This window comes from Rhinolophus hipposideros (assembly GCF_964194185.1).
Source record: "Rhinolophus hipposideros genome assembly, chromosome: 9".
Lineage (NCBI taxonomy): Eukaryota > Metazoa > Chordata > Mammalia > Chiroptera > Rhinolophidae > Rhinolophus > Rhinolophus hipposideros.
In genome coordinates, this window is record NC_138055.1 from 6219706 (window position 1) to 6234215 (window position 14510).

The following is a 14510-nucleotide window of genomic DNA, read 5'->3' on the forward strand; positions in this document are numbered from 1 at the left end:
GCGGCTGGGGCCCGTGGTGGGTGGATCCGGTTGAAGTTAAATCTGCGCGCAACTTAGAGGGCACGTCAGCGAAGTGGGGCCCAGGCCCGCGCCGGACGCCCCCCCTTCCAAAAACTGTTTCATCACCTGCAGTGTTTTGGCAAGATCAGTTTAGTGGGCGGTGACGGGCACTTTTTTCTTTTTTAAGTAACCTGTAGTGCGTAGTTGGCACATCCCTTACTCGCCCCTTCGGTCCACCAGGTTCTAAACCAAGTTCGGCAGGGCTTCCCTGCCAGCACGTTAGGACAGAGTTCTGCCCACCTTTATGCAGAGGCAGTCTAGCCAGACCCGAGAAGGGTGGGCCAGCCAGTCGGCACCGGGGCCCTCGGCAGGCAGGCGGGGAGGGCGAAAGGCCCGGTGGGCTGAGCTCCGAACAGCAGCGGCAGTTGAGGAGTGCAGACCTTGAAAGAACCGCACATGTAGGTATGCAAATAAAAGCTCCGAGGACCTTGAAGGTAAGGGACACAGGGGACCTGTTGTACCCAGGGAAAAGCTGAGCTGGGACAATTTTGCTCAGCTACTGTAGGAAGGCCGAGTAGGATTTAACCTCAGCATCCTTTCCTGGAAATGAATGAGGCCAACAGCGAGCATTGGCGCTCCTTATATGTTACTAAAACAAATTCTGCCCCCTTTCCCTGAGGAGGCATCCATCCTGACTGAGGAACCAGCTGGAGGAGCCAAGGTAAGTTGAGAGTGAAACGTTTTTGGAGAGCTCACACAGGCATGTGAGTGTATCATTTTATTTCCTGGTTCCATTTCAACAATGGAGTCAATGGCTGTAGTTGTCATCCATTTTCCCAAACCACTGTGCCCTGACTTTGTCTTCTCCAGGTCTCAGCTGTCTTCATTTCTGGGCCTTTAAGTCCTGAGGGTCAGTCTCTGATGTGGGACAGAGATACAGCCACCCCTCCCAGGCAGCTGGCAGCAAAGCATGAGAGGAGAACAGCAGAAAGGTGGGGCCAACCATGGAAGAACCACACTTTCAGAGCCCCCAAAGGGCAAAAAAGGTCAGACAAGAACAGAGGTGCTCCTAAGAATAGTGGGCTGGGTTCTAAAATCAAGGCCTGAACACCTGGGCTAGGTAGTTGGTATACAACAGGGAACTGTACCACAGAAAGGAGAAAGAGGAGAGCCAGGGAGGCAGCCGGAGGGGTAGGCAGGAAGTACCACCATACACATATACCCTCTGGACAGAAGTGTCTCTGGAGTACCCCGAGGGCCTCTGCCTACTGCCCACAGCCTCAGGCTTTCTCAGGGACATGCCAGTCACCCAGCACCCACCATGTTGGCACCTGTGACAAATGGGCTGGGAAACTTTCTCCAAACTCTTGGGGAAGAACTAACTCCTTCCTGAGTTCGGTGATGTGGCTTTGGAGACAGGCTAATCTGGGATCAAATCCTGATGCTACCACTGTGTGTTCCTAGGCATGTCATTTAACCTCTCTGGTCTAAGTACAACTATGTTAACACTCCTAGCTGCTGTGAGGATTAAATACAGTGAATGTAACGTAACTGGCCCTTCGTAGAACCTTAATGAACAGAACAAGTCATTGCCGTTGCTATCACTATTAATCATTTTCGTTCACCCCTGTTCGCCTTAGAGGACAGGGCTGTAGACAGTGCACCCCTCTGTCCTGAAGCATGATGCCACACCATCCCATTGCCTGCATGACCCTGACCTGTCCAAAGCTCCCAGATGCAAGAAAGGATACAGCATGTCCTGCAGGGGCGGCTGGGCTGAGGAGGCCCTAGAGGAAAAGCCCTCCAAGGAGACCTGCAGGGTCTGGGTTGTGCTCTGATCAGCCAGAAGGCCCATGCGCTGGACCTGAGGAGAGAAAAAGGCAGAGAAGACAGGCCTTCTCAGCGCCGGCTCCCCACAGGCCCTTTCTACCCTCTACCTTCCACTGTCCTGAGCCCTGCCACATGGCATCCTCTTCTACTCACCTGCAGGAAGAAGCCACGCAGAGCCTGGAGTGTGGTGTTCGAGAGGGAAGAGAGGTCAACCAAAGCTGCACTTTGCAGAACAAGACCCACCTCTTCACGCGACAGGACGCTGCTGCTCTGGAAGCGCACAAACTGGCCCAAGGAGAAGCCCCAAACACAATGATTCGGCGGCCTCTCCTTCATTCCGACATTTCCTTGCCCCTGCTGTGCTCAGCTCTGGGCTGAGGACAGAGATCTGTGGCCCCCAGACCTGCCTTCAAGGAGCTCCGAGTGGGTTGGGGAGCTGTGTCATGGGACAGGCTGACTGCACGACCCTGAGAGCCGGCCCCGCTGAAGCCTTCAGTACACCCCTGCCCTCGACCTTGCACCCCACACCCATGGCCAGAATGGATGACAGTGGTTACCCAAAGACACCACCACGTGCTCCTGTCCTGCTGTTCTCACTGCACTGCCTGGGTTACATTCCCTCCGCTTTGCCGATTAATCCTTCACGCCTTAGCATAAATGTTGCCCTCACTGAGGAATGTTCTCTCACTGTATCAAAGGCAGGCACTAACTGAGTGCTTACTACCTTCTTATCCAACCCTCCCTCCCAGGTCTCGCAGAAGTCCTCACTCTCTTCTCTGTTTGCACCCCAAGCACTGATTTATTATTCTCGATCCACTTCATTAGCATTCAGACTCCCTGCTTTGTTGTTTATTCAGTGGGCACTTAGCGTAGCTTCTACTCTATCACTAATAACTTCACATTTTGACTATAGTTTCCTTGTCTATCTCCTTGTCTAAACTGAGGGTTCCTTAAAGGCAGAGCATTTGGCCCCTCGGCACCTTGGGTACCTAGCACTGGATCTGGCATGTGGCAGGTAGGCACTAGTCAGTGTTTCGTGAGTGAGGGTGTCCGGCTCCTTGGGGTGCGGAGGCAAGGACATTCAAAGGAATTCTCTGAGCAGGCCTCTTGGAGGGTGACGACCTGCCCCCCCTCTACTTTGAGGACGAGGGTTACCTAAAGCAAGGTGTCCCTGGCCTCCTCGGGACTACCCAGCTCATGACATTCTTCAGACCACAAGAACATCCTTCTGCACTTACCAGGGTCATGAGCCTCAAGATCTCAGATTGGAGGAAGGAATTCTCTCCAGCATCCAAGAGGGTAAACAGCAAAAACCGATTCCAGGGCTGGGAGGCGACATGGAGTGCTACGGGAAACACCAGTCACCCTGGGCCATTAGTGTTGCTTTTCCAAAGACCTTGGAACATTACTAAGGAGGACTTTCTCCTATTAATTCAAAATGGGCTCCTCAGCTAGAGGCAGGGGCTGGACAAACTGACCCCAGGAAGTTTCTTTCTTCCCTGGGCTTCTATCCCTTATGCTGCCTGGCTCAGGGAGACCACATATCCTATGACTGTGCTTAGTAAGTTGCTTGACCGCTCTGAACCTCAGTGTCCTCTGTATACTCTATCCTGGGCATAACAGTGCCCTGGCAGTGTTTTAAAAAGAATTAAACAAAATGAATGCGAATCACAGAACGGGATGGCAGTCTGGGGCAGGAGGTGGCAGGGGCTGGTCCTCTCCCATCTCCCTCATGGGACCATCAGAGAATGGGGAGGGTTTCTACCTATGTCTGGGCTCCTGGCATGCAGATAGTCAAGCAAGGCCTCCAGGCAGCCTATACAGGCATGGGACAACAGAGGGTCCTTCTGCAAGAAAACGAAATTAAAAACAAGTTCACGTCAGGCATTCATGTCAGGTTTTGCTACCAGTGGTTTTTGGTGCCAACCACGAAAAAAAATTTGGTTTTCAGAACAATTTGTATTTTATAATTTCAGATTTGGGATTGTGGTATAATGAAGAAATGTTTGTTGGTTTCATCTCTCACCCACACACACACAGCACAGTGCTTACACTGATGATTTACCTACATTCTACCTATATTTGAGAGCCTGTTTTGTTTCAGAAAAGGAGATGGATGGGCCCTGGGCCCCACTAAGATATTCATAGATTATAAACTCTGTAAGAGCCTCATAGTTTATCTAAGCCAGTGTGGGTTTCAACCCTTTTTTAAAGTAGGTGAACCTTTCATCAAACAAAATTTTATGCTCTAATAAGCATATGAAAAGATCTTTATCATTAGGGAAATGCAAATTAAAACCACCAAGAGATACCACTACCCTCATATCAAGGGCTAACATTTAAAAGACTCACAATACCAAGTTTTTGGATTTTTTTTCCTCCCACCTCTGCCCCTCCCCCCTACCAAGTATTGGTCAGAACGTGGAATAACTGGTACTCTCATATACTTCTGTTGGGAAGGTAAAATGTTGCAGCCACTTCGGAAAATAGTTTGATGGTTTCTTATAAAGTTAAACATTACGTAACACATGTGGTAGACAGAATTTTAAGTTGTCCATGACCTATGCTCTGTGATTATGTTACTTCATATGGCAAAGGGAGATTGTTTGGGTGGGCCCAATCTAGTCACACAAGCCCTTTAAACAGTTTTCTCTGGCTGGTGGCAGAAGAACCAGAGACTGAAAGTGTGAGAAGGACTCAACATGTATTGCTGGTTCGAAGATGGAGAGGCCGTGTGAGAAAGAATGTGGCAACCTTAAACAGCTGAAAGAGGTCCCAGCGGAAGAAGGTGATTCTTTCCCATGTACCCCAGACAAGTACCTAGCCTAGCCAGCACCTCGATTTCAGCCTTGTGAGACCCTAAGCGAAGAACCTGGTTGAACTGACCCAGACTTCTGACATAGAAAACTATGAGATAATAAATGGGTGTGGTGTTAAGCCATTAAGTTTGTGGTGACGTGTTACATATCAATAGAAAACTAACACGTCATTTGACCCAGCAATCCCACTCCTAGGTATTTACCCAGGAGAAATGAAAACATATATCCACACAAAGACTTGTACTTCAGTATTAAGAGCAACTTAATAGCCCAAATAATAGCCCAAAATTTTGAAGTCCCAAATATCTATCAATAGGTCAATGAATAAACAAATTGTGGTATAGCCATATGATGGATGACAACTCACCAAAAACAAAAAGGAAATGAAGTACTGATACACACAATATGAATGAATCTCAAAAACATTAAGCGAAAGAAGTTGGACACACAAGACCACATATAATATGATTTCATTTATATGAGATTCTAGAAATGGTAAAACTATAGTGAGAGCAGATGAATGTTTGCAGAGGGTCAGGGATGGGGAGAGGGGACTGCAAAGAGGCACAAGAAAACTTTTTGGGGTGATGGAAATGCTCCATAACATGAGAATTAGAACTCATCTAATTCTACACTTAAAATTGGTAAATTTTATTGCATGTAAGTTATATCTCAATAAAATGTGAAAACAAACTAACAAGAAATCCTATGCTCTCATGCTATTCTTTGGAAGGCAGCAGCCGGATGGTTAAGGGTAGGGGGCAGACTTGGGTTTGAATCCTTGCTTAGTTTTAGTCACTATCTGTATGCTCCTGGCCAAGGTTACTCAGCCTTGCTGAGTGGGAATAAAAAAATTACCTGGGTTGCTGAGAGGGTTAGATGAGCAATGGATATAGTGTTTAACCAGTGTTTGGCACAGGGTAAACACTCAGTAAATGGTGAATATTTTAGTGAAATATATAATGGGGAAACACACGCCCTCTTTAGCAAGCCCTGAGTCTCCTCCACTAGAGGAATTTTAAGTCTTCTTTTCCCTAGTTTCTTAGCTCCCTGGTTCCTGATCTTAATCCCCGTTCAAATCAGCTTTTCTATCTTAAACAGAAAATTGTTCCTAGCCTGAATCATAGAATCCCCAGCCCCCTGCTCCAGGCCGTTCCAGGCCCAGCTCCTGAGTGAACAATGACACCTGAATGACCAGTTAAACCAGAGAAAAAGGCCACAGGCTCCATGAAGCTAAACATAATTTCTATCACACAGCCACCTTGTTTCATGGCTTTGGGTCCTGCTTCTTGGGCCAACACTTTTAAGTCTGTTTAACCAAATCCTTCTCTCCTCATCTAGGGGCCGATGGGATATAAATGATGCCCCAGCAAGACTTCCAGTACATCCCGTCCAAAGAGGTCATCACGGCCTTCCGGGCGGATGCCGAGATCCCTTCCCCTCATCTAAGATCAGATAGGCTGAGAGTTCCATGAATCCCCGATAGGTAGGGACAATGCCACAGTCAACAGGAAGCAGATACAGAAGAAGAGACCTCCTGCCCCTCAACTTCCCATAGAGATTTATGGGGATCACGCTTCTCAAGGGAAAATGAGGCAGGCAGTTAGAGACAGGAATGGGATATCCAAACATTCCTGCATGTTTGACACGACCTATGGAAAGTGACTGCCCAGAAGACCTCCCCTCCATGCCCAAGTCTTTCCCTTATCCACTGTAGCCATTGACCACTATGAGGAAGCGAAAGGATCCTAAATACCTAACTGTTAATAGATTGGACTGGTCACTCACATCTGCGCAGTAAAGGCTACAATGACTTTCACCTCACCTTAGCCTCATTATATCATCATTGTAATAACATATGCCTTCTAGTTCATTAATATCATTATAACAGACTGAATTCTCAGAAGAAATATGCGTAGTCTAAAAAGATGAGGTAATAAAAAATAAAAATAAATAAAATATAAAAATGAAAGGGAGGTAATAGCCTTTTGTCAATCACAGGTGTCAATCAAGTGGCCCCACACCTAGGGAGGAGTAGCCCATTCTGGAAAGAAAGGAAATAAAAACTCCAAGTCCCTGCCACCGGTCAGCGCCTTTTGAGCCACGTTGTTGCTCAGGCCCGTTGCTATCCCTTTAGAGGATACTTTCACTTCTAATAATGACGCCTTTTGAGCCACGCTGTGGCTCGGGCCTGCTCCTATCCCTTTGGAGGGTACTTTCACTTCTAATAAACTGCTCGTTCATCACTGCCTTGTGGTGTCCTGCTCGATTCTTTGTTCAGGATGCCAAGGACCTGCACACACGCCGAGAAGGGCCTGCTCTCCGGTAACAGTTGAGCTAACCTGAGGACCCCTCGGTAGTAGGTGGCAAGTGTAGAACCAAACCCCAGGCCTTGTAATATACCAGGGGTGTCAATAAAATATATACACATTTTAAGAGATGTTAATAGTTTGGTCAACATTGCTCAAGCAGTAGTTCGCTGTAATCAGAAGTGTCTGGATGCCAATGGGAACCACTTTGAGCACCTCTTGTAATTGCAGAAGTCAAACATGACTTGTGTTCATCTTTTGTTATTGGTATATATTAATACAACTTTTTCCTTTCTTAAAACGTGTATACATTTTTTTTGCTATCTATCTATCTATCTATCTATCTATCTATCTATCTATCTATCTATCTATCTATCTATCTGGAGCCACTTTAAAAATGGAGTCGGAGCTGCTATCCCAGGAGAACTGCCTTGCAAGTCTTATGCCTCAAACTTTTTGGAATGTTAAAACAGGGCAAAATAACCTTTGCACTGGGCTCAAAGCAACATTGTGTCCCAAAGAATGTTTGCAAAGACAACAAGGAAACAGATATTATGACGAGTGAACTGATGGCTACTGGATTGAAAACGAAAACATTGTTTAGAATTAGTGTCACTATGTTAGCTTATTGCATCAAAAGAAATGTCTTCCTTCTACGGATGTAATTGCTCCCCTTCCCTTTCTCATAAATACAATACTCCTTTGCCTTTGTCTCCTAATCAGAACACTATTTGGGTTTCTGCCTGAATCAGTGTTTCCGAAATAGCTATTCTTTTATCTCAAATAAATAGTTGTTATTCTCTCTTTGAAGTTAACAGCCTCCTGCCCTGTCTCCTCCAATCTAAAATTAACTCTTAACCAGTGGGCACTTTCAGCCCCTTGCCAGATATGCAAAACTACAGCCATGGGCCAGCATGCCTCAGCTTCCCCACCTGGTGAGGAGCTGTGCCCTAGTGCCACTCTCTGACCCTGTGTCCTATTACCTCATACAACCAGCAAGGGCCCCCTGCATGCTGAGTGAGGAGCTGGGACCGCTGGTCATTAGGAAAACCAGGGCCTACCACTCAGAAAACAATGGCTTCTGTATCACAAAAGACAGGTTTGAGTCCTGACCTAAAAGTATGTGACCTTAGGCAAGTTACTTAACATCTCTGGGACTCTGTTTCCTTGTTTATAAAACAGATGATATTTTCCACCTACGGAGTTGTGATGAATAAACCACATGTCAAGTGCTTGTACAGAGTAGGCACTCAGTAAATGTTATCTCCCTGTCCTCCCCACCTCCTACTTCCAAGACCCTTAACCTGTCATCAACATCTGCTCCAGTAGGAATGATCCTTGCACTGAAAGCCTCAGGTCTTGCACAACAAATTAGCTTTCTGACTTCTAATCTGATAACACATTCCACTCCCACCCCAATCAGAAAGCCAAATCTGAGCACAAAGGGTATCTGTCTCTTCCCAGCTCAGGCTCACCCTTTCCCTCCCCCAAGACTCCCCAGGGATGTAGCAGCTGGACTGGGATTAGAGAAGCCTGAAAGGACACAAAGACAATCTGACCCTGGTTAGAAAATTACAGAAGGCAAAACCAGCCAGTCCAGACAGCCTCATTCTGAAGCTCTGAGTGCAGGGCCAGATGAAGACATATGGCTGCTCTGACCAGGCTATGCCCACTGTATCCCTTCAAACCTGATACCATGTTTCCTCAAAAATAAGACCTAACCAGAAAATACGCCCTAGAACGATTTTTCAGGATGACATGCCCTAATGTGTCTTTTGGAGCAAAAATTAATAGAAGCCCCGGTCTTATTTTCGGAGAAACACGGTGCTTAGGTGGGCGGAGGAAGCAGCCTTTGGAAGCACCTGTTTCCCCTCACTCAGCACGTGCCACTCAGCCAGCCCAAAACCCTGCAATCCCAGCCCCCTGCAGAGATAGATCAGATCGCAGCCACCTGTTGTCACTGCAGAGCACCCTCACACTTCACATTTCCTCTCCAGAGTAACACCCACCTCTATCACCGAGCAAGTCCTCCCCATGCAAAGAGGAGTGACTTGACCAACTAATGATTCTGCAAGGAGAAACACTCAGCTCAGCCTCTAGGGCAGACTCTTGTGAACCCATTATCTTCAGAGAGGGTACAGTGTGGTCTACGCTAGGCCAAAGGTAGGCTTACCAGAAGGTGGTAAACTGGGGTTGTCCCACTCTGCCTGTGACTAGGTGAGTACATTGAATTCTGGGGTGAGGTTGTTGGAAGGCGACTGTGTCCATGTGTAACAGCCATTTTCTGCTATCGGTTTACCAATAAAGTAGAAATTTTGGTCTTCGTCTGATTTCTATGTCTACCACCCAAATAGTTTCAAATTGGGAGCCGGTGGGATACGGGACTGGAGCACTTCTCATTGGCCCTCTAATCTGAACCAGGGGTCTCACCTTCTGCCCCAGTTCATCCAGTATTTCCTTCTAACCACATAAAGTTCCGGGAGTTATAGTCAGTACAGTGTTTTTTATTACATCCCCAGGACTGTTTGTGCCCCTGACAAGGGGGACCACTGCCCAGCTCTGCCCCGGAGATGAACCTCTGGGAAATGGTTTCATTTGTTCTGCTCTTCCTCCACCTCTTCCCAGCAAATCCTTTACTTCTAATCCTAGGTCACCTCACAAGTTCTGTGAGCCTATAGCAGTCACATGATCTGAGCTACAGTTTTCTATCTCACAGGGCTAACTTGTGTGAGAACCACACGAGATCACAGACAAGAAAGGGCTTGGGAAACTGAAAAGTGCTAACTGTATAATGTTTGCTGACATCGCTATCTTGAATTCTTCTTCCAGTCTCCTTCTCCTCCGTGACTTGGATCTATCCTTCCACAGTGTACTCCTGGGTCTCTGTTTCATGAGCGTTCCTTTCCCCTCAAACAGAATCCCAGTGTTGGAAGAAACCTTAAGGGTCACCTAAACCAATGCCCTTCCCGCCCTGTAGCAAGAGTTCTTGCTGGGGACCCCCCAGCAAGCCCCCAGGCACAAGCCATTCCTTTCCACCTTCAGACAGTCCTGCTAGGAGAGAGGGCCTCCTTCTGTCTTCTGTAGCTCCACCCACTGGCCTAGGCCTCCGACTCCAGACAAAGCCAGAACAAACCTACTTCTTTTCTGTGGTGGAGACACTCACATAGACACTCACATTTACAGGCCCTTTTAAAACTAAGCAGAAGGGAAGTCTGCCGCTGGCTCCTTACTCCCATGCCCCCCAGATCACTCCAGTGACCACAGTTCTTCCTTGGACCCCTCCACTGCCACAGACCTGCCCTCTGCCCCAGCGTGACCCAGCCTAGTGAACCCTGGACACTGTTTCTAGCCTCACTTCAACCCGAACTTCTGTGCGCTGTGCTCCATTCCTAGGGAAACAGGCTGTTCTCATAGGCCCAAGTCACTTAATGCTGAAAGACACCTTTAATTTTGCAGACAGAGAAAATGAGGATCGATAAGAGGAAGGGACTTGCTAAACCCCTTCAGAGTTCGGGGCCAGGCAGGGGCTCTGCTGCAGACCTGTGTGACTCTGGCCGGTGCACCCACAAAGTTCTGGAGATGGGTGGTGTTGGTGTTTGCACAACAACGTGAATCTGTGCCTAGAAGTGCTGGCCAGGCAGCACTCGGCAGCCACTGAGCCGGAACCGGGCCCATGCCCGGAGCTGCCTCTATCTCCTTACATTTCCCTGCTTCCCCCAAGCTGTGCACAGGCCCAGTGGGCATCAGTCCTTGAACAGAATCTTCCACCGTCAACAGTCGTATCACATGTGTGCAGTCATTATCTGGACACCGAGTAGAGCCCCCCCACGTGTCCCGCAGGAAGGCTCTGCGACTTCTCTCACTCATTTGCTAATTTCCCCCACTTCCCTCTGCTGGCCCCATGAGTACCTACCTTGCTATTAGATCAGACCGTGTGGATTTGTGACTGTCTCTCTTGGGCAAGCTCCAAAGGGCAGGAAAAGAGAGTCCAAGTGCAACTAAAACAGGATTAAGTATCTGGGGACTTGGTCACCCTATAGTGACAGCTCATATTTGAAAATAATAGACAAAAAGGTCCTTGCAAGAGAAGAATTGAGGGTAGGAAACAGGCCAAAGGGGACAGGGAATTAATCCACATCAGAGATTGAAATGGCTGCTGTCCAGATTAGTGACATTTCTACGCCCCCTGCCCTTGGGGACCTAGGACAAGTCACCTGTCTTCCCAGCCCAGTTCACGCATCTCCCTCAGGAAGCCTCTTCTGACAGCCAGCCCCACACTACCCTGCACCAACCTAGCAGGTACGTCCTGCGCCCCACAGTGCAGTGCCTCCCTTCAGCCAGCACTGACCACTCTGTGTTATCACCTCCCGTCTACAAGGCACCCCCCCCACTGTTAATTCCTTAAAGGCACCTGACTTATCTCCATGCCTCCACCACCCTCCACAGTACGTGATGGCTGGAAAAACCATGATTTCTAAGAATCCTCTAAGCTGTAAAACACACCCCCATGGGGTAGATATCTACTATTTTTGCTTGCCCAGGACCCATTCCTCTTTCTTCTGGGAACAGTTTCTTTTGCAGAACCCTCCCTTTCTCATGTTCAGTCCACATGGGCTATGGAGTGGCAACCATATGCCCCAGCCTCCAGGGAGGGCACTGACCCAAGCCAGGGCAATCAGGGCATCCCATGCCCCAGCCATAGTGATGGGCACATTACCCAATTCAGGCTAATGAGACTCAATTCTGGGAAAGAGAAACCTTCTTTCTGCTGGCAGGATATAAGCCAGGAGCTCCTGTTGTCCCGTCATCCCATGATGATGAAGCTGGCAGAGAGACATGCAGGCTCCGAGATGGAGACTTCTGATGACACTGTCTGAGCCTCTGGGATCCAGCTGTGCCCGAAACCAGTACTAAGCCCTGGACTTCTCAGTTATGAGCCAATTTGAGTTTCATTTCTGTCACTGTAACTTTAAAAGTCCCAATCAATCCACCCTCCAGGCCTTGACAGGCATCCACCCCTTTCTGCTTTCGTCCTGGGAGAAGCAGGCTCCACTACCAGGGGCCCACCAGCAAGGACCTTACCTGCACCAAGAGGTTCTGCAGTCCAATGACCAGGGACAGCACTTGTGATGTTCCCAGTGGGGCTAGGACAGTGTCCTCAGGGGCTGGTGGTGGCTGGGCCCCTGAGGGCACCAGGGCCACCAGGGAAGAGGAGAAGCTCTGTTGCAGGGCTGTCCGCAGGAAGCGTAAGATGGCAGCTGAAAGCAAGAAACTCCTTACACCCAGTGCCTGCCTCCTTCCCCACCTCCACCCAGCTCTGTCATGGGGGAAGACAATGGAGATAATAATGGGGTGACCAGAGACTGGTCTGGGAGGGGTGGTTCCATCTCAGAAGCCAGGGAAATGCTTTTCTTTTACTGCTAGAGGCCCACACCTGAGAGGAGTGCAGCTTTTTTCTTCGGAAAGCTGAGGGCCTTCAATACTTGGTCCAGTTCCACTGACAGTGTCTGGTGAACCTGAGAGGGCGGGGGAAAAGGGATAAGCCCCATATTCCGGGAGCATGGGTGGTCCATAACCTACGCCAATAGCTCTTCTACCCACCCACACATTCCAGCTGCATCCAAGGGACAAAGGAGGCCACACAGAGTCTTGTGAGACTCACCAGTCCTGGACTCAGGAATACGAGGAGGAAAATTAAACCCTTACCTGGAGACCCTGCTTTTCCCAAATCTCCCCCTTCCTCAACGACCTCCTCCACCAGGAACCCTCCCCGGCCTCATCTATGGGTCAGTCTCCGACGCAGCCCAATATCCACCTAACTTAGATCTGGAGTCAGACAGCCTGAAATCAAAGTCCTGGCTCCGCCCCTGGCCAGCTGTGTGGCTGTGGGCAAGTCACTGCACTGCATCCCTCTGAGCCTGCCTTGCTTCCTTCATCGAAGCAGTGGGGACGATGCCACCTGCTTTCACTCCCTCCAGAGCTATCGTGAAGAACAGCTGAGGAGCAGCCTTGGTGAACGTGCTCCTTAATGTCAAAACAACGACCAAACTGAGGGACTGTGGGGTGGCAGGTTCAAAGCGGTGAGTTTGCTCTGCCGTCCTCACCCAGAACACAGGCCGCCTAAGGCAGGAACTCCTGATCCTCTGCTTGGACCTATCACAGTCTGGCACAAAGCAGTTCCTCCAAAATGCTTGTTGGCTGGTGGCATCAGCAGGTTCTAGGCAGAAGAACCAACTATCTAAAGGTATGGAGATGCCATCCTAATGTGAGATGTTAACAGAGAAAACTGTGCGGGGGTTATACGGAATTCTCTGTGCTATCTGCTCGATTCTTCTGTAAATTTAAGACTGTCCTAAAAATAAAGGCTATTAAAAATCAATCACAGGGCGCCGGCCCGATGGCTCAGGCAGTTAGAGCTCTGTGCTCCTAACTCCGAAGGCTGCCGGTTCGATTCCTACATGGGCCAGTGGGCTCTCAACCACAAGGTTGCCAGTTTGATTCCTCGAGTCCTGCAAGGAATGGTGGGCTGCGCCCCGTGCAACTAAGATTGAACACGGCACCTTAAACTGAGCTGCCGCTGAGCTCCCGGATGGCTCAGTTGGTTGGAGCGCGTCCTCTCAACCACAAGGTTGCTGGTTCGACTCCTGCAAGGGATGGTGGGCTGCGCCCCCTGCAACTAGCAACGGCAACTGGACCTGGAGCTGAGCTGCGCCCTCCACAACTAAGACTGAAAGGACAACAACTTGACTTGGAAAAAATCCCTGGAAGTACACACTGTTCCCCAATAAAGTCCTGTTCCCCTTCCCCAATCTTAAAAAAAATTTTTTTGAAAAAAAATCACAGCAATCAAAAACAAACAAACAAAGGTATGGAGATGTGAAAGAGCACAGGTGACGGAGAAAAGAGCAAACACCTGGTCACAGGACAGGGAAGGAGGCAGAACGGTAGAAAGGAGGGCTGCCAAGGGGCCGGCCAGGTAAGAAGGGTGTCGGCAGCCATGTGGAGTACAAAAAGGCAAAGAAGTGTGGGTGGAGGGGAAGTGTGCCCAGACTGGCTGCAGGGACAGGAGACGTGGAGGAAGGGAGAGGCAGGGTGGCCAGATCGTGAAGAGGCCGCAGCAGTGGTCAGGATGAACAATCAGGCCTGAGCTAGGGCAGGGGGAGGGCTTAGAGTGGACGCAGTTAGATAATTGGCTGGGTATGAGCTGAGAGCCAGGGCAGAGCCAAGGACATGGCACAGGTGGGCACCCAGGCAGGTGACTGCAGGGGCACGAGTGGGTCCAACAGCCTCACACAGAAAAGCAGGAAAGGTTCTTGTCCCAAATAACCCCAGTGGGTAACAACCTGCAGATCTGCTGTGGCACAGACCTGTCATAGCTTGCTGCCACCCCAGAGGTCAAACTTTAAAACTGACTTCACTCTACACAAATGAGTGTGTATCCGGCACTAGATTGGTGCAGGGCTGGGCACGGCACGAGGCTACTTCAAAGGCTAAAAGACAGTTTCTGTTCTGGGGAGCAGCCAGCCTTCTGGAGGAGATACCCGAACATGAA

At 49.1% G+C, this 14510-nt stretch overlaps 1 protein-coding gene and 1 long non-coding RNA gene across 2 annotated transcripts in view; one reads left to right on the plus strand and one right to left on the minus strand.

Moving 5' to 3' along the window:
* The first annotated feature begins 13 nt into the window (after nt 1-13).
* LOC308501596 lies at nt 14-3635 on the plus strand. The gene is made up of 3 exons (XR_013993919.1): nt 14-721; nt 871-1046; nt 1990-3635. It is a non-coding gene; the product is annotated as an uncharacterized lncRNA (long non-coding RNA).
* MEI1 (meiotic double-stranded break formation protein 1) overlaps nt 765-14510 on the minus strand; it is a gene marked incomplete at its 5' end in the record, with an annotated part of 62350 nt that continues 48604 nt past the window's right edge. The window contains 7 exons of the mRNA XM_081058194.1: nt 765-957; nt 1752-1864; nt 1984-2115; nt 3069-3175; nt 3596-3677; nt 12041-12216; nt 12393-12474. Coding sequence (XP_080914320.1) covers nt 912-957; nt 1752-1864; nt 1984-2115; nt 3069-3175; nt 3596-3677; nt 12041-12216; nt 12393-12474 — 738 coding nt within the window. The 3' untranslated portion in view covers nt 765-911. The remainder of the gene's footprint in view (nt 958-1751; nt 1865-1983; nt 2116-3068; nt 3176-3595; nt 3678-12040; nt 12217-12392; nt 12475-14510) is intronic.